Source organism: Astatotilapia calliptera, chromosome 5 (assembly GCF_964374335.1).
Source record: "Astatotilapia calliptera chromosome 5, fAstCal68.1, whole genome shotgun sequence".
Classification (NCBI taxonomy): Eukaryota; Metazoa; Chordata; class Actinopteri; order Cichliformes; family Cichlidae; genus Astatotilapia; species Astatotilapia calliptera.
In genome coordinates, this window is record NC_137426.1 from 17913837 (window position 1) to 17933780 (window position 19944).

The following is a 19944-nucleotide window of genomic DNA, read 5'->3' on the forward strand; positions in this document are numbered from 1 at the left end:
GAGTGAATTTTACAAACACTGGGCAGATTTAAAATGCAGCATTTGTGCTTGTAAATATCATTTTTCATGTAAAATAACTTATTTTTTGAGGCCATTCACGTCTTAATCTAACAACTCATACACTACAAGGTGGCTGCCCACACATTCGCCGATATACCACCGGGATTAACAATTCGAACGAGACAGAGAACTGTAGTTTTGACGGTACAAACCTCAGGTACAACTTGAAACTGTCTCTGAGAAACCTCAGGTGTGTGGGGGGAAATTGTCGAAAATGACTCACTGACCATATCATACAACTGTTTTTCCATTTATCAAGAGACTAGGTTTTGTGTCTTTGTACATCATGGTATACGTGTTTCTGTATATATCATACGTGCTGATACTCATATAAGTTGGTTTAACCAATATTAAACAGAGATTTCTTTGTATATATGAAATCAATCATTAGAAAATGATGCTATTCATTGTGAATTTAATGTGAGACTTGTCTTTGTAGCCAAGGTGTTGAGATGTACTAGCTTAAAATAGTTTATGATTCGGCTTGCATTATAGCAAATGCCAGGGTGCAACGATGGCACTGATTTGACCTAAAAAAAAAACACCCAAGAACTGCAGTAGGAAATTATCTTCTTTACCTACACATTAGAACACAATGTGGCAGATTTGTCAGAACAACTGTCCCGCTGGGGCACAATATGCAAATTACCTACTTCATATCTGCATATGCGAAAGTGAAAGTGGCATAATACTTAATTTCTGTGTTCATTCTGAGTGTTTACACTGAAAAATGCATAATTAATGCATAATTGTTCTTACGTTCTTGCTGCCAGCTCTCTAAACATTTTGGAGCTGCATTATGTAACTAGCACAAATGTGGCATTAGCTCAGTGAGGGCGGGGTAGTACATGCTTGAACACTAGCTATAAACTATGAACACATGTGCGAAAACCACACATGAGAATGACTGGTCAATACGTGGATTAGTGTCATAGCTGGTTACGACATGAACCTAAATGACCAGTTTGGTATTTCAGAGGATGTGATTTTTGACTGAGATGATCAAACAAGAGCTAGAACTCGCACACAGTTAGCTTAAGTTAGCATGAAAACAGGAAATGGAGAAGCATCAAGGATGTCTATGTCTAAAAATAAAAACACCTACCAGTACCGCTAAAGCTTACTAAATGAAATGTGTCACTACTTGGAGAAATGTAAATCATAAGCTGTAACAACAATAAATAGACTGTTTTACCAAAAATGTTAAACTACTCTTTTAATTCTTAGCTGCAGACTGATAAGATTAGGTGAAAAAATTATTTATTCCAGTGAGATAATACAGCGGTCCCTCGTTAATCGCGGGAGTTACTTTCTAAAAATAACCTGCAATAGGCAAAATCCACAAAGTCAGCTTTATTTTTTTACAATTATTATAGATGTTTTTAGGTTGTAAAACCCCTCACTACACACTTTATACACTTTTCTCAGACAGGCATGAACATTTTTACATCTTTCTCTCTTGTTTAAACACTCTCAAAGTTCAAACCTTCGTAGAAAAATAACTCCAGTATTATAGAATGAAACCAACTTCAGAGACACTGCTAGTGATCGATGATTTATGTAAATTTGACAAGCTGAATGCATTCTGTACTGGACAGGAGACACGGGACAGAGGAGCTTGATTGACAGTGGTCTACAGCCGATCGGGACGCAGAACACAATGCGCTCTATCAAAAAAAAAAAAAAAAAAGCATGCAAAATTGCACTAAAAAAAATCCACAAAACGGCGAGGCCGCGAAAGGTGAACTGCGATATTGCAAGGGACCACTGTACTAGTTTACTTCTTTCTCCCCATTTTTAGGCAGTTTGGTTTTTAACGATAATATATCTCACTTGTGCAACAGCAGTCATACAACATCGCCCTGCCAACACCAGATGCATTTGGTTTTGCTCATAGTATCCCTTCCGCTGATCAGTCATCATATCAGCTATCCTTAAAATATTATTCTATTTATTATCCACTCAACAATCATAATGAGTAACCACATTTTGCTTGGCCTGGGTCCCAGTAAAAATATATTTATTTTTATATACCAAATATTTTTGCTCATATGACTCTATAACGTTGAAAAGGTCGCTGTCATTCTGTGCAATGGCTTGGCAGAATCACCCATGCACACACATCTGTACACACAGCGATGTTCAAAATATGTTTTCATTGTGTCAAATGACAGTGCGGCTCCTATAGCACTGGACGCTCTTGATCGTATTAAACATAGTGAGATGTGCAAGGACGCATACACAATATGCTGCGTTTGTTTGTTGCTTATATGTTGCAAGACAAATAAGAAATGGGAAACGATGTACAAAGGGATCAGCAGATGTTTCGAAACCTTAGTCCTGGCTGACTGCTCTTCCTAGACATCGCCTTGGTTGAAAAAAATTGTTGCAAAAGTTGTGCGATGTCTGCAGTGTTTCTTTTCCATGTGCTCAGCTCAAGATCTTTCTAAAACATCTCCTGGATGCCCTTCTCGGATTTTCTTGCAAGGGTAAGTGTGCATGCAAGAACTGTTTTACATTTGACTTTTGACAGTTAGAGTACAACGAAACAAACAAACAAACAAAATTCTCGCTTGCTGAAAGAGCGAGAACTGTTTGAGTGAGAAGAGGGCAACCTAAACTCAAGAACTCTGCCTCTGAAGACCATATTCTATCTTACTGATCTACTCAACGTATTAAATAAAGCACACTACTGAGTTATATTGCTGGCATTTGGAGGCAGAGAGCTAAACACAGATGCATACGTTCATCATACAACATATAAGACAGAAGAATTTACATGTCAGAAATACATTTTTGCAAGCTCATTTTTTAAGGGGTGGGGGGCAATCTGGTAATACTAGTTTTTTATGAGCAGGAAATGTTTTGGATTTCATAATCAAATAAGCTGTCAATCAGATACTGTTGTATTATAAAAATGAAACAAAGGAACATTCATTTGCCTTCTTTATCACAATACATATCAAGCCACTGGTGGCGACACAGTGGTGCAGTGGTTAGCACCGACATGCCACAGCAAGAAGGTTCTTGGTTCTAATCTCCTGGGTGGCTTAGGCCTTACTGTCTGTAGTCTGCATGTCCTCCCTGTCCCTGCATGGATTTCCCCTCAAGATACAGCTCTTCTCTCTGTGTGAGCCCTCCAGCAGACTAGCAACCTGTCCAGAGTATATGTCTGTGAAGGTTCTCAGTCATCCAGGTCATCGTAGTCAAAGGAGCTTGTAAAGAAAAGCGTCTGGACTTCTTTAAGTTGCTTCTTAAAGAAGAAGCTTCAGAACTGAACTGAAGAACTGAAGAAGCTTCTCGGATGAGAGGTGAAAGGTCTTCAAGCAACTTAAAGAAGTCCAGACGCTTTTCTTTACAAGCTCCTTTGACTATCCAGAGTATACCCTCCCACTATTAGCTGCCACAGGCTCTGTGACACCAAGTTGGATGGATGACTGATATTTATGTAAATGGACACAAAATCAACATCTGTCCATGTATGCATCTCCAGGTCAGCTTTCTTGAGATAACAACGTTTCATCTGCTGTGTTTGCTGGTTAGAAGGCTATACATAAGCACATGGGAAAAGCCAAACAAAGAGCGATAGAGCACCTGCCTTGTTTTTTTTTAGCTGTAATGCTTTTTATGTATGCATCTGCTTCCATACATGCTTCTGTTTTTAGAATCATGAGTTTTCACAATAATTTGAGGACATGAACTCTCACCCAGTTCCTTTAAATAGCTATGAGTTAATGGTTGATGAGTCCCTTGAGCCTCAAGATCTTCCTCAGTGGTTAAGGGGAAGGAGTGGTTGCATGTTGTCATGGTCACAAACACACAGATTTTTACACATCCACTCATAAATACTACCTGTGTGAGCAATGGTGTCACATGTACAAGACATGTATGTAAGGACATGTGTGCACAGCATAAATGGAGCACGGCCCGGGGCACTCCTTTCCTTTATGAGAAGAGAACAAAGTCAGACTTTATCTATCTTTGTTGCACAGTCCAGACACATGTTTCAGACATCTAGCACTGAAAACATGAAACAGGTTAAAAAAAACAAAAAAAAAACAAAAGGATGGAGCAAGAATAAAAACAATGAGGATAATATGACAAACAAGGACAGTGAGATCACTGCTTCATGCTGTGACACATGTGCCTATATGGTGATCACGTACGTTAATCATCACTCTATATGCTTATGATCCCAGCTGTGAAAGTCATGTGAGAATACGCACAAGCAATGATTTATTGCTAAACTTGTGTGTTGATAAACACAGGGAGTGAGAAGGAGGGTGATATGGTAGGAAAGGGGAGAGGTGCAATGTGGGAAGGGTCATGCCCTGTTCCTCGAAGCGGAGAGGAAAAGACGGGAGTGTGCTCCCGTCAGCTGCACTTAACTGGACAATAACAAAGCGACACATGACGTGAATCTCATTCAAAAGACGCACTGTAAATATGAGTGCCAGGAAAGGTGCATGCAGAAAGAAACATCACAAAATTTCTGTGAGGGGTAAAGGGCGTATAAGAAGAAGGTCAGAGTTGGCTCAGGAGGCGTGTGCTCTCTACCACACGCTGGACTGGTGGCGAAGATAAATGTATACTCATGAACGGGAGTGTAAGACTGGATGAAACACTGTCCAGTCCTTGGCATGCTGTTATGTTTTTGGCAGCTTAATGTTTTAATGCTACTTGAAAGCATTTCACCATGAACGCTAAGCAGCCAAACACATGTAAGTGCAAATAACAAGTGGACATTTACATTCAAACATTGAATATCTAAAAATCACTGACATAAAGCTTCAGACTTGAGTCAACTGTAAAAAATAATGGTTGTTTATCATTTTTCTAAAAACAGTTTAAACTATTAGCCAGATCTGGCAGTGATGACTTCACTGGTAACTTGTGCCTGGTGTACCCCTCCTCTGTCCCTGTGAAAGCTGAGATAGACTCCAGTTTGATGAGACCTTACCCAACACTAAAGATATTCACAGAGATTAATGACAAAATTGGTTGATAAGCATGACAAATAAATTCAGATGGAAACTTTTTCACCCCTTCTTGGAGAGGTGAAAAAAAAAATTCCATAAAGACGCAAGCTACTGGCAGTTGTTGTTCCTGTTTTATTTATTTATTTTTAGGTTATTTGGCATTCGGTTATGATTAGCCAATTTTAAATTGAGGAGGTGGATTGCAGAAATCAGCCAGATCATTCAGAGAAGAATCTGAACTGGATATGGCATTAAGCAATGCCATATCCAGTAAACCCAAGAAGCACCCGATGCACATCAAGTATGAGTCAGTTTTCAAGTTCCCAATAGAGACCAGATTTTGACCTGATGAGATGCTTTTTGCTCCCACATCTTTTTAAAAGGGAAATTAGGACAGAGGTTACTAGATATCCCTACAGTCTGTTGAATAATTTCTGTGTTAAAGTGCATTGGCAAGAAAATCCTTCTTGCGTGTGTATGGCAGTATATGTGTGTAACTGTGCGACTGGACGTGTGTGTTTTGTGTCTTTGGGACTGATTGTGCCAGACTCCCATGAGGCCTCAGAAGCTCCAGGTTCAGTTTGTTCCAGTTGTTTTCAAGTCATTAATTTAACTTTTTTTTGTCTGACAGGATGCAGAGGTAAATCTGAGGATGGGTCCTTTCCCTGGGTAGTTCCAGGTCATCAGCTATAAGAAAGCTAAATTAGGAAGGAGAATCCTGATGGGGTATATCTACATGCAAACGATACTCTTGTAACACAGTATAATTTATTACTCTACTAAAGTCAGTATCGATTTGCTGTGTTCATAATTTCTGCAAGTTGTTTTAACATTTTCATAGTAATGTTCTTATCTTACGGTTTACAATGCAGTCGCTGGCTAAGGCTCTAACTGCTGTAAAATGTTCATGTATTTTGCGTGAATTATTAGAATTAATAATGAGAACTTACACAGTGGACCATATTATGAATCTGGATTGACTGGAAACCAAATCCCCCTCCAACCTCAGCCTCATGTTGCATTTTTTTTCTCCGACAATGACTATTTTTGGCTCAAGATGCAGGATTAGTGTCTCAACAATGTTGGCTAAATGCAATGTAAGTCTGAGATATGTACTGACTGTTCTGGCTCAGTAGGTTAGAACATGGTGTTAGTAATGTCAGAGTTTCACGCAGGTCATCTGTTGTCTTGTACTCACCACTAAAACACCTAGAAGGGCTAGTCAACAGATTACCAGGTTAATGTCCACAACTATTTTTGCACCATAATGGGAAGAGCTCCTAATGTTACAGCACCAGTTTTTTTCTTCAATAATACCCTTTTTGTTGGACTGGTAAAGGAGGATTCTGTCATGGTCCTGGGTCTTGGACACAGTTTTTGAGTTTGTTATCATCTTGTTTTTCATTCTTTGGAATTTAAGAGATCTTTTAGTTTTAGTTCTGTATTAGTTAGTCTTGAGTTTTGTATTCTCAAGTTCATCTGAGTTTGTTTTTTTCAAGTTGAAAAACTTGTTTTATTATGTTACTCGTCTTTCATGCCTACTCTGTTCCTGGTCTCATCTCTGTCTCTGTGTTCTATCTGGTTTCCCTGTCCTTTCATGTTAATTCATCTGTGGACGAGTTCCTGTGTCAAGTCTCAGTCTCAGTTTGTGTTGTTTCCTGTTTTATTTTGATAGTCTCCTTACTGATGTAGAGTTTAGTTTTGCTTACCCTGTCTCATCAGTCAGATTCTTTTCAGCTGTGTTTCTCCGTGTGTCTTCTCTGCTTTAGCTTCTCCCTGTGTATATCTTGTATTCGTCCCCCTTGGTGTGTGCGTTTCCATAACCCTATCAGTCCATCCATTTATCCCCCACTCTGTACAGTAATTCCAGGCAAGGAAATCCAAAAAATCTGAATCAACTTTTTGGGGTGAACATTCAAAGTATCATGCAGCCAACAGATTAGCTAAACAGTGTCATTTGAAACCAATAAACAGATTAAATATGAACATACCATTAATAATGCATTACTCCATCCAAGTATAGACAGTCTAAAAGATGGCTGTAGCTTTTGGGGTCTGAAAAGTGAAGCCAATGCGTACATGCCTTTAACTTGCACTCAACGATGGCCATCGGGGGGAAACTTGTAATTGAAGCCTATGGGGAAACAACTGGAAGCATTTAGCTTACAGACTCAAGAACTCATTTTATTTAATATAAATATTAAATAAAAAAAATCATTGAAAATAAAATTGACCGTGCTGTATTTCAGAAATGAGGAATATATGCGGAACGCTCATTGTCTAATGACCGCCATTAGAGAAAAGGCATGCAGTTTCACAGTCAGAACCAGCTCTCATTGCATCCGGTTTCAAAATACCAAGATGGCAGCAGTGAAAATGCTTATCTCGGAGCCTCAAATAGGGACTTCAAAAATAAACACGTGACGTCACGGCAGTTCCATCCAGTATGAGTTTGATCAAAGCTGAACCAGGAAGTTTCTCCAAACTTTAGGAAGTCCGGGTAAAATTGTACTTGGGTATCTTTTCGCTAAAAATTACTTTTGTTAAAAGGATCTACGAATATTGCAACGCAATAGTTTACTAGTTGGCTACCTCCATGATGTATGTCAGAAAAAAACCACTGTGTTCCAGACATACCGTCTCTTCATTTTCAAGCATGTGAAAGTTGATAACAGATTAACAGATGATTGAGCAGGGGTAATCTTAACGATCAATAAATCGTTTCTCAATATTCAGGGTAAAAAATTTTTTCAGAGAACTCAAAATTAATAACAATCAGTAGATTAATCCATTACAATAACAATAGTAAACAATAGTAAAGATATATGACAGTAAAGGTTGGATAGGTCGACAGATCTCTAATAAAATTAGGGCCTTTATTAGGGCTTTAATACGAGCCCCAGGAAAACGTGATTTCTCATGTTCACAGTCTAAAATTGAGACAGCAATTTTAAGCGGGCATCAGAAGAGAAATACCTGAAAGGCATCATGTTTACACTTGGCAACTAAAACATGTTCCCTTCCCACACAAACACAGATGTATTTAGGACAGCATGTAAAGAAATGAGAAACACGAGTCACTTCTCAGGTAGCAGGTGTTGTTGTGATTTAGGAATCATTGTGAGAGTGATAATGCGAACAGGTGCTGTGGTTGCAAAACATTTATTTTGCCGAAGGTTCTGTCGACTCAATTTGCATTGTTTAAAAAACCCACATCTAACACATTCGGCATGCTAAACGTCAGACTCAATCTTCTGATTCAGTCTAAGAAATGGTGAAATGTTAACCAGAGGGAAGTTTTGACATTTCCCAAATATACAGTTGATGTTGATCAGCTCTAAATATACAATAATGTAAAAATATGACCCCGCAAAAATGGGCTAAAAATCAAGTAACTCATAATGCTTATCAATACAAATAAAATCAGTATAGAAATCAACAAAGGCACAAATTTTACAGCAAAGAGGAGGGGACACTGGTTTGAAGAAAGGGAGACCAGACATATAAGTTTAACTAGTAAAGCAGAATTTTTCATTCGTAAATAACCTGCTTGTAGAGCAGGGCGATATGGCCAAAAATATTTATCACGATATATATTTGAAAATTTGCGATAACGATATAACCCACGATATAATTGATGCGAAACAAAATACAACTCCACAAGATTACTAGCGCAAAAAGACAACCTTCCATTTATTTTCACTTAAACAAGAAGCTGGTTTTTATGTACATTAAAGCTTTATAAAAATGTAACAGTGCAAATGCAAATTCCTTGCTGAAAGTTTAACCAAAAGGCATTTCCAGTAGAAATGGGCTGACATATCCTGAGCATAACCATGTATAATATCCACTGAAGTTAAAAAGAGGTGCTTTGCAACATTAAACTGTAGTGTGCAGTACGTATTTTTCGGACCATAAGGTGCACGGGATTATAAGGCACATTAAGCGAAACAAAGCAGTCAGATAAATCAAACTTTATTAAACTCATTCTTCTTGCTTCCTCCACTTCTGTACCATTGATTCATTAATGTTGAATTCTCTGGCAGCTGCTCTATTCCCATGTTGTTGCAGTACATTAATGACTAACCTTGTATTGTGGATGGATTATCTCAGTTGTTCTCCTGACTGAAGTTTGGTCCGTTTACAGCATCCTGCCATGCGATTGCATTTGTCTCTAACCATGAGGAACCTTCACGTTAACTTTTATAAGTGGAAAAGTGTTACTGTTCGTCCTCCAGCTTCACTGTTTATGTTATGCTAACATAGCTGTGTCGCTAGCGATCACGTAGCACATCATTATATAACAGCTAGCCCAACTTCAGTAACCCTACAAACGTCACTGCTGTTTAGTTTCCTGTCTTCATTTATGTTGGAAGTGATAGCAGAGCTGTACGTTTGAATTTTTTCATAAATCTCTCAGTCAGAACATGCAATATCATGCTTAGGTAACTAGCGAAACTAGCGAGCTAACTTCCGCTAGCTTCCTGCTAACTTCTAACTCCGTTAAATGTAATAAATTTTATTTTCATGGATGCCTGGAAGTTAAACTTTATAGTTACACCTGGTAAAGCAGCAATGCTGATCGTTTTATTAAAGATGAAAGAATTTAGACAGTTTTTAACTCTCAGTGATGCTGCAGTGTTGTTTGACCTGAAGTATACGGAGTTTAGGACCCAGATTACTCCCAGATTTAAGAGCATCTTAGTCCGACAAATACCACATGTTCTGCAAAAAAATGTGCTTTGTCGTATCTGACGGACAAACACCAAACCAGTTCCACATCACTGAAGTTGCACCATTTTTACAAACCAATTCTGGTTCATCTGTTTCACTCAACAATCGGCCATGTGCGTATGAAAACAAAGGCACTGCGCATGCGCGTTTTACTCATATTCTATTGCGATATTTCATTTTCCTATCGTTGCCTAACATTATACCGGTATTACCGTGAACGGTATAATATGGCCCAGCCCTACCTGCTTGTGCCCCATATTTCGGTTGTCAGTAGAATTCTGCAGCCGAAATGTTGCTTTAAACTTACAGTAAATGGTGAAATGATTGGCCTTGAAGTTAATAATTACACCCAATTGAAAAAACAAATACATGACCTTAAGGCTAAACTGCGTCAAATACGCATGTCATCAGATAAAAGGAAATCAAACACGCACTTTTGAAAAACACAGTCAGAATAAGTTAATCTGATATATAGTAAACAAACCAAAGTGTTGGTGGTGTAGAAACAAAAGTGGTTAATTATCTGTGGGCTGTATAGGAACGTGGCATTCTCTTTTATCTGGATTTTATGCAGACACAAATGCGCACACTGTCTTCCTTCCTTTCATGCAGTGATTATGCTTGGCTCTTAGCGAGGTTTTGTAACATTTTAAAACCGCTGGATAGTGGAGCGGCAACTCTCTCATCATAGATTTCAAATTAACACAGATTTTCAAGAACTAAGGCAATTCTCTGTGCGGAGGTGTTTTTAAGAGGCTGAACTTTGTCTCTGTGGCTTTGTGCAGAAGTATATCATCTACGGAAAGTCAAACAAGACTTTCAGCACGTGTGATGGACAACAAAAACATAGCATGGTATCTTGAGGCACTCCTTTCATTTATGGCAACTAAGCAAAGTCCAAATCTATCACAGTCATTCTCTCACACGCACCAACACACACACACACACACACACACACACACACACACACACACACACACACACACACACACACGCCTCACTTCAGCAGTTATATAACCCAACAGGCAATAATGCACTGATTGATGATGTATCAACACACTCAATTGGTTAGTGTCAGATTTTAAGCAGCCTATGCAGAGATTACAGGCTAATTTCACCAAAGATATGAGATATTTCTCTAACTGATTAAAGTTCCCGGAGATTTTAGACACAAATATTTGAATCTGTTTGCGTATCAGACACAGCGAAACAAAAGATTCAAAAAGCTAACAAAAAGTCTTTGTCAAACAGAGTATTACCAAACTTACATGACAGCAACGCAAATGACTTCAACAAAATGTTGTAAACCCAGTAAAACGATATTACAGCATGAATCTAGGAGTTAATCAGAAAAAAATAATCTTTTTATAACTTGTCATATTTTAAGTTCTCTTATTTTAAAATAGCCGTATTACATCAAGGGTCACGTTGCATGGACGTTTAATCTGTGAGCTCATTCTGCTAAATGTCTAATAATTCACAGGATCAGTTTGAGTACGAATGCTGCTGTTACTTGAGATCACCTTTAAAAATGTACTACTGCTACTTTTAAATAAAATAACTCCTCTTTTTTTGTCGACACTGTTTCTCTGACTTTCTGACTTAATGGTTAAAAATATATTGCTGCTGATTTTACACTATCTTTATCTTTGCTGAATATTATGATAAAACATGACTGCTTCAGCTCATTTACTACCACTGACATGTACTTACTCACTTGGGGAGCTGTTTTTACACTTGCCTTAGATTGATTCCCAGTCTTTGGTTTTTGAGGGTCAACGTACCGTGACAATAAAGCTGCTGTGATTTTAAATATAACATATAATAGTCTCAGAGGAAAGTAAACATACCAAACACATGAAATGTCTTGTGTATGTAAATAGCAAACTAAGTTTTCAACCAAAAGTTGTGATTTGCAAGATATAATGGATAAAATGGTGATTGTTGCTGTTCTAAAATGTCTCTGAACATTTTTCCAGCAACTCCACGGTGTTATGAGACGACTGACATGAAGATCGTACAAAGCGATGAGGAAAACAGTTGAACTTATTGTGACACTCTTACGCTTTACAAGGGGCTCTTACAAGCTTTCTCACCGTGTGTCATTACTGAGTCTTAAAAGAATACCATAAAGACATCACCTATCACACAGCCGTGCAGCAAGCCTCAAAGAGAAACGAGTGTTTAACTCTGAGCTCCAGTCAACAATATTGCTGAGTCACCACCATTATTTTCCTGTCAATTCCAAGAACACAAAACTGCCTGAAGCGTGTGTGACATATCCACAAATTCCACGTATGACACAAAAAGTATAGACTTCACAGAAGTACACATCCAAGAATGTATTGTATAGGCCCTGTAAAAAGCCTACTTTACTCAGATAAATGCTTATGGAGGTATTCAACAAAGTTTTTCAGCACAACATACACAGAAACAAACAAAGCATTCCTCGCACTCACCAGAGAGGCTGTGGTCAGTTTGATGGGTAAAATCTCTGCCTGGTGTTTGCATGTCAAGCTCACACTCACACTATGGCCTTCAGGCACACTATGGCCCAACACCTGACTTTGTGTCAGTTGTCAGTCCTGTGGCCGCCCCCCGCCCCCCCCCCCCGTCATTGCCACCCCCAAACTGTGTGCCACAGCCATCCTGTCACACTGTAGGCTACCTGTGCGTGTCGACCTTAACATTTACATCGGGGACAATACACACAAATAAAACCTGATTTAGACACAGCTGGATAAATCAACAAGTGTTCAGCTGGGATCTACCTGTTTAAACTACTTTTTAATCAAATCACCCTTTTTTGGCTCACGTGCACGAATATTTAATATCAGATTAGACTGCAACAGTGTAATATTAACCCAGTCTTCATTAATTTAAATAACTTTCTCCCCCCTACGGGTGCTTTCCCGTATTTTCTCACCCAGCCCAGCAACCGCAACACTCAGCGCGGCAGACTCTGTGCCGACCGGAAGGTGACTGACCTGATCGGTGTGTTGAGGCGCAGAGGAGACAGCGCACACTCTCTGTTTCTGAAGCTGGATGGTTTGTCTTTTATTTTCGGTGGTGTTAAATTTCTTTCAAAACTCGAAAAAAAACCCCAAACAAACAACGGAAAAAAACCCCAAACAAACCGTGGCGTCCGCAACGTGCGCACGGGAGCGCGGCGTCAAAGAGGTCCGGTGTGTTTGCTGTGCGGTTTTCTGCTCAAACAGCAGCAGCAGCAGCTGTGGTCGTGTCTGCCTGCCTCTCTCGCTCTCTCTCCGCCCTCTCAACACAACCGATCGGGATCTTGAGGACACAGGCAGAGGCATCAAATTACCCATTATAGTGGATTTTCTCAGTTGTTTGCCCCATATGGGAGAAACAGGTAATGTAAAATTCAGACCTAAAAGTGTTGTTTCTTAGGTGTTTAGCCATGTGGAACAAATAACTTAAAGGAATAGTTCCACCTTTTCAGCAAAGCACATATTCACTTTCTTGCCTAACTTACAGGTAGCTAAGATAGTTTGATATAATTTTGACTATAGGAAAGAGCTCAGTGGGTTACCTTAGACCAAAGACTGCTAAAAGAAAAGAAAAAAAAATCACATTTTGGTATGGTTAAAAACTAATGAAATACACTTACCACTTGTGAGAAGCTCCTCTAACTAAGATGCACCAATAGTAAACTGCATTCGTATATCGTTTACCTGCTATGTGTCACGCTAGTTTTTTTTTCCGGGAACTGTGTATGGAACAAGTGAGTTTCTTTAAAGTATTGTTCCCCTCCAAGAACTAGTTCGGCTTTTTGATACTGGTTTTGCAGATTAAGCAAGTAAGGCTACATTTTATTTGGTAAGGTTTTTTTTTTTAAAGTTTTAAAAAAATAATAAAATTTATTTTTATTTTTAGTAAGACAACCAGTTGAACATGGCAAGAAAAATTCATTTCAGGTTAATGTAATTTATATATCGTGATTCACTAGAATCGTTATAAAAAATACTCCATTACTCAATTACACGTACTTAAACTTTGACAGTTTTCATTATGGAGGCACACACTGAGAAGTCATAGCTTGGATTAACTCTCTTGTTTGATATTTTTGGATCACTAATACTGATGCATTCACGTGTAAGCACGGGTTTGTTGATGTAGTTTCTTAAGGTGGGGCTCGTTTTAGTTCCAGTACTGGTCGGTAGCTTAATCGAAAACAGTGCAACGTGTTACATCAAATCTGAAAGCTAACTTGTAACTACTTCATTAGTAGCAGCTGTACTAAACTGTTAACCATCTAATTTAAATTTCGATATTAAGTTCATCCCCCAATAATAGTGAATTGTTCCTTTGATACTCAGTCACTTGACAGTAAGTGGTTGCTTGTTTTGTTGCTGTCTGTCGGGCTCCCCCCCTCTTAGTCACTTAGTTTACCAGTGATGACTATCGAGCTGATTACAGTCATATTTCTGACATCACAGTCTTTGGTCTCAGAAGACGGGACTGAATTCAACTGCTGAAAGACAACAGGGTGATCATTTGACTGTGCAATTAAGTCATCTAGTTCACTAGGAAATCCTGCGAGTGTCGTTTAGCAGATAACATCCTGTCGACCCTCTCATGTGTTTACTGAAGCTGAAATTGTACTCTGCTGCATCACTTAGTTCATGAAACGCCATCCGGACAGTCAGCTAGCCTGCTGAAACTCAGCTTAGTGCAAAAACAGGTGCACAATGAATAGTAAGTTTGCCTGCGTGCTGCATCTTTTTAGACTTTGTTGTAGATTTAAGGATCTTCGACTAACCTCAACACACAGCTCGCTCTGTAACGGTAAACTAGACACAGAATCTAAGGGCTACTTTTAATTTTTTTACTCTGCTGACTGAAAGCAGATGTGGTTCATATTTTTTAACATCCTTATCTTGAAATCACATTTTGTTATATCTGACTACATATCGGATGTTGAACTGCTGTAAATACCCTACTTACCACAGACTGAAGGAGCTATTCTTAAGATTACGAATGAAACATCTCAGCACTCATGGTGCAGGTGGGTGTTTAGACTGAAATGTGCCATTGCATGAGTACAGCTGGCTAAACAAAACCCATGAACAAACCCACATATTAGATTTTTTTTTGAACATTTACCAGTGCTGAAATGTACAGCAGCCCAACAGGTACAAAGAGGTCTGTAGAAAACACACAAAGCAATAAAGCTGCCCCCCCCCCCTATTTTTTTTTTGGTCAAAGTGTCATTTGACCAGAGTCTGACCTGTTGGGGCTGCTCGCTTTGAGGTGGCTATGTGTGACGTTGAAACAGCATGCACAGAACTGCATGTCCTGGTTTGCATTCATGGTTTTTCAGGAAGTAATTTTAGCAAACTGTAATCTTTGGTTTGCAATAGAGATCTCTGTTATTAGCCGTCGTCGTGTTACTGTGATTGCAACAAATAAATATGAATCTATAGCATGTGCTGGAATTCTTAGAAGGTCTTTCAATAAAAATGTAACAAGTCCAAAAATTGTAGTGGGATTTGTGTCAAAACCAAACTAAAGCAAATGTGTGAACAGATACCTGATGGTGTTACTTCTCAAACTTCAAGGTAGAATCTCTGTGAGGTGACTTTTCAACCTGCTTTTGAAGCAATTCAACGCAACCGATGTTAAGCCCTGCCACTCACTGCTCAACACTGCAATCAATTCTAAAAAAAACAAAACAAAAAACTCTTTCAAATGCAGGTAAATGCAGCTGTTAATTTTGCTACCCTGTCAGTGCAACAGTAAGCTTCAGTTTAGCTGCCTTTGATCTATTATAACTCAGTATGGTGGACTGAGACAGCTGCTACACTTTGGTTATTTACACACACACGCGCGCACACACACACTTACACATATTCTCTCACTCTGTCTCACATGCATAACATCCTCCCCATGCAGAATTTCTTTCTTTTTTTGCAGAGATAAAAAAAAAATGACACCCCTGAGAGTTTGGCTGTTACAAACAAAGCAAAGCAATAATTTCTGATTGTTTATAGAGTCGAATCCCAGCAGACTGGAGCTCTGGTATCTGAAAATGTTCATCATCAAAGTACTTGTGTATCTTAACAGGGCTCTCCTACGCTGTCGTGATTATTATAAAGTGGAAAAGACTTGTCATTTTTCAGGCTTAGGAGGGGTGCAAGCTGCTCAAAAATCAACGCAGCTTTTAGTGAGGAAATTGAAACCCTCACAGTTAACGTTATGACAGAAGAAATCGGCCAAACTGGCTTGATTTGTCCCTCCATGCTCGTATGTATGGGATGACAAATGAACTAAATGTTTAGATTATAACATTTAATCTCCCATCTCTCCCTCCAGCAGGTTGGGATGAGCACCAAGACAAACAGGATTTGGCTAGTATAGGCTTGCTTGGTGAGTTAGCCGCCCACATAAATGTCCCTTTGAGCAACGTGATGGAGACGTTCCCACAGATCTCTGTTGACTGGTTGCCCCATGGACCAAGAGCCAAAAGCAAAGTGTGTTTCCTCTGTCTTCACTGTGCATACTGTATACATGTTATCAGCGCTGGCAGACTTTGTTGAAGAACTGGTTCTGTTTTTAATTTTAAAAAGAGCGATCTTAATAAATCGTTTATTCTTGACATTACCTTGAAACCCTTTGCGATGTAGATGAAGCATCTGTTTATGTCAGATTTTTTTATGCTGCATACAGTAAACACACTGTCTGCATCTTTACACAACAGAGAGGGGGAAAAAAAGTTCAGTTTCACGCAAAAGTATTGTGGTTTATGTTAAAGGCTAAAGTGGCACATGTAAAAAGGGCCCTTCCGCCACTCGCCTTCTTAAAGCGTGACAAAAGCGTGACATTAAAGGCAGGATATGAAAGAAGAACAGGATGAGGAAAATATGACAAAGAACTTTTTTTTTAAAAGTGTCATTAATATGTGTTTTTACACACGTCTGTATGTATAAGTAATGTTTTTAGAGAAATATTTAGAGATGTTTTAGAGATATTTATATGTAAGGTATTTTTAAAGAGTGTAATAAATAATTATAAAATGCTAATCTTGAGAAATGGCAAGTACACAATTGACAGCACTTCCACATATACACAGTGCCATCTGCTGCCTCACATGAGAAAATTCAACCCAGTACCTCTTAAATAAAACACCACAAGACATCAATAATTCACACTTCGCTCGCTTAAATTTATGTGATGGTGCTGGCAAATGATCATTTTTCTACTTTTAAGTGTTCCTAAAATGTAAATATTGTGCTGCCTGTGTAAGATATAACGCTCTACAATGTTTTGATATACAGTAAGCCTTCTGGCATTGCTAGATTTGTTAGGGAGACTCTGTTGTGGATGTCTTAGTATTTTTCATCTAAAGGAAAATAAATATATATGCTGAGAGCAAAATGACATACCAACAAATTAAACAATGTATCTCAGTAAAGGTTTTGAGTGTGAATATTTCTAAGAGTGTGATGAATGAATGTGGGACCCTGTGCCACGTGTGCTTTTTAAAAAAAAAAAATTATCTGGTAAATTAGGGTGTAGTTCTTCACACTGGGGCAAATCTGTTGAGTTCACAATTCAACAGATGCTTTTAACAGTCATGTGTCTTAAAGCTTAAAGTCCTTTTAATCACTTTAATCAAAGCTTTGTCTTGTGATATGTGGTATGTCTCAAATTTCCTGCTAGACAAGCCATGCCAGTGCATACAGCTCTTCAGACTCTTCAGACGTCCATGTGACACAATCACATGGACGTCGGTGACACCTAAGTCAAAATCTTGTCTTAGCAGTTGCATATTTTGTTTTTAACTTACTCACAGCGGTTTCAATGTTGCAGTATTTTAGGATTGGTGACATGGTAATGGAGACAGCTGATGAGCTGTGGCAATCCTTAAAGGGAGGAAGCGAAAGAAGAAGAAACGTACTTTTTTCAAGTTTGTAGTTTGAAATCAGAAGAAGCAGTGGCTGTGGCGAACTTGGTTTTAGTCTGCTCAACAGCAGCTTTTTAATTAGACTTTCCCTGACTGGTGAATATCCACATCTATCCCAGGCCATATATGCTTACACAGATGCACCACACTTCTTTATGAGTGTGAAATAGATGTGCCCATGTGAAGAAAACACTCAAAGAAAAGACACAGCCACTGGCATGACTCTCAGTGAATCAGTGGGATGATGGAACCACATCTTTATTAACTTTTATCTGTACAGAAAAAAAAACCAGTCACCAGATCATGCAAAGCAGGATTGCATTACAAATAAAAACACAATATAAAACAAACATTTTATACTTTACCATAAATATGGAACCTCAAAAATAAATAAATATATTACAAAAAAATAAATAAACTTCTGACAAATACAATATGTCAAAGTTTACTTGCAACATAGTCATGGAAATGGATAAGCCGACAGGTTGATATGCAGGTCGTAGGATTTGTTTTTACGCGTACGTTCTTGAAATGCAACAACTGAACCAAAAATGACCGGTGAAGGTAGAGGGTTCAATCCAGGCTGCGTAAAATTCATTGCACCTATACATACAAGGCTAAGGACGAAACACCAACAGTTGTGATAGTACTCAGATCAGATGCTGACTGCACGTAAAGAGCAACCTGGAGAGTCACCATGGAAAGAAATCTTAAAGGGAATGTAAGAGTAAGGTATTCAACACATACACAGATCCCGTATGTATGATAATATAATAGGGTGACAGCACTCAACAGTCATGTCGAGGTGTTATTGCACTACTGTCTCAATGTCTTTTCATGAGAATAATCAGCAAAGTACAATACTGTTGATAGATCTACACAGAGGTGAAACAAGAAATCACCAGTCACAACTACAGACATGAGTTACCACGTGAAATGCATTCATTTACTCGCCAGCCGTGCTCCTCCTAAACAGCAGCGGCACGCTGATTCCAATGCTCAAAGCTTCATAGTGAATGAATGCATTTTAATATGCAATTGACCCAGGTCTGCACAGCTAACACACATAGCTGTGAATTGAAAACATGTTCACAATAAGGCTACAACATCTAGAGAGAGAGAGAGAGAGAGAGAGGCAACGGAGGGCAAAGTCTAACACTGATAGAGCTCTCACTTGCTCCAAAAAGTCACACACTTGGAGGAGCCATGCACAACAAGTGAACACAAATGAACATACAGATATCCCCCCCTCCCCCCTAAAACACACGCACACATAAATGAACTTCAAGGCTTATAGACAAAAAGGGGCAGCAATGACGAGCCCAGTAGTCGGTAGCCAAGGACCAGAGAGACACAACGGCTGGATTTACACAGACAGGAACAAATCTTTTAAAGAAGTATCTCTTTTTTTTTCTTCTTCCCTTTTTACTGACTTGCTGACCAACAATGATTCACTGGAAACCATCAAATGTAGGAGAAACCAAATGTCATATCTGAACATTAACATTTGTATAAATCCAGCTACTGAATGAAAGAGTTATGTCACTGACTGCAAAGCTAATCAAAAAGTGCTGCTGATTTCTTTTTTTATTATTATTGGCTTCTCTCCCATTATAGTTGTGTTTATACTGCATTTATATACTGTATATAAACTTATGTACATTCCATCTGTAGTCTTTAATATTATACTTTCATTATACCTTAGACTCTGTTCCTTTGTGTGCGCTGGGAAAAAATAATTTTTTATTCTATTCTTTCTACTATATCATAATATATTCTATATCAATGACTTAACTCCTTCAGACCTATTAGTCTGGGTTCATTCACGGAACATCCTACCCAGCAGGCCTCACTGTTACTCACACAGGAAAGCTAAAAGTGGTGCAGAAGAGGGACCGGGACAGAGGGAATACAGTACAGTTAACACACAAACTTTAATCTCAGACTGGTTCACATTTAATGTCAATCAAGTCATCACTGGCCAATGGTAAATGGAGGGTGTGTCTAGTCAGAGAAAAGGCTGGCGAAAGACTTTCGAAGGTTACGAATGGTCTCAGCCTTTGCCTCCTCCTGGCCTTCGCCTCCGGAGCTTGAGACCCCGCGGAAGAAAGAAGAGTCGCTGAAGGCGTTGAAGGCATTGGTCAGGGACTGGGATTTACTGGGAAGAGAATGGAGAAAAGGAGGGGGAAATCGAGAAAAGACAGATAAAGGAGAATTTGTATTCAAATGAATGAATGAATGTCT

At 38.8% G+C, this 19944-nt stretch overlaps 2 protein-coding genes and 1 long non-coding RNA gene across 6 annotated transcripts in view; 1 reads left to right on the top strand and 2 right to left on the bottom strand.

Moving 5' to 3' along the window:
* The window catches only part of pparg (peroxisome proliferator-activated receptor gamma), a 42519-nt gene extending 29467 nt beyond the window's left edge, over positions 1 to 13052 (bottom strand). Inside the window, exon 1 of one of the 3 annotated variants that reach the window (XM_026167700.2) lies at positions 12911 to 13052. Coding sequence is in view for 1 of the 3 variants with exons in the window: in XM_026167696.2 (XP_026023481.1) it covers positions 12233 to 12284 (52 nt within the window). In the remaining 2 variants the exon portion in view is untranslated. Of the gene's footprint in view, positions 1 to 12232; positions 12349 to 12760 lie in introns of those variants that run through there. The other 2 variants (XM_026167698.2, XM_026167696.2) reach the window with 2 other exon arrangements.
* LOC145428899 (uncharacterized) lies at positions 13007 to 17208 on the top strand. 2 transcript variants are annotated; one of them, XR_013909234.1, is made up of 2 exons: positions 13007 to 13146; positions 16113 to 17208. It is a non-coding gene; the product is annotated as an uncharacterized LOC145428899 (long non-coding RNA). The 2 variants fall into 2 exon arrangements; XR_013909235.1 differs by having other exon boundaries at positions 13018 to 13146; positions 16110 to 17208.
* A 715-nt stretch (positions 17209 to 17923) lies between these two features.
* Positions 17924 to 19944, bottom strand: part of syn2b (synapsin IIb) — a 99142-nt gene continuing 97121 nt past the window's right edge. The window contains exon 13 of the mRNA XM_026167705.2: positions 17924 to 19858. Within this exon, the coding sequence (XP_026023490.2) occupies positions 19705 to 19858 (154 nt within the window). The 3' untranslated portion in view covers positions 17924 to 19704. The remainder of the gene's footprint in view (positions 19859 to 19944) is intronic.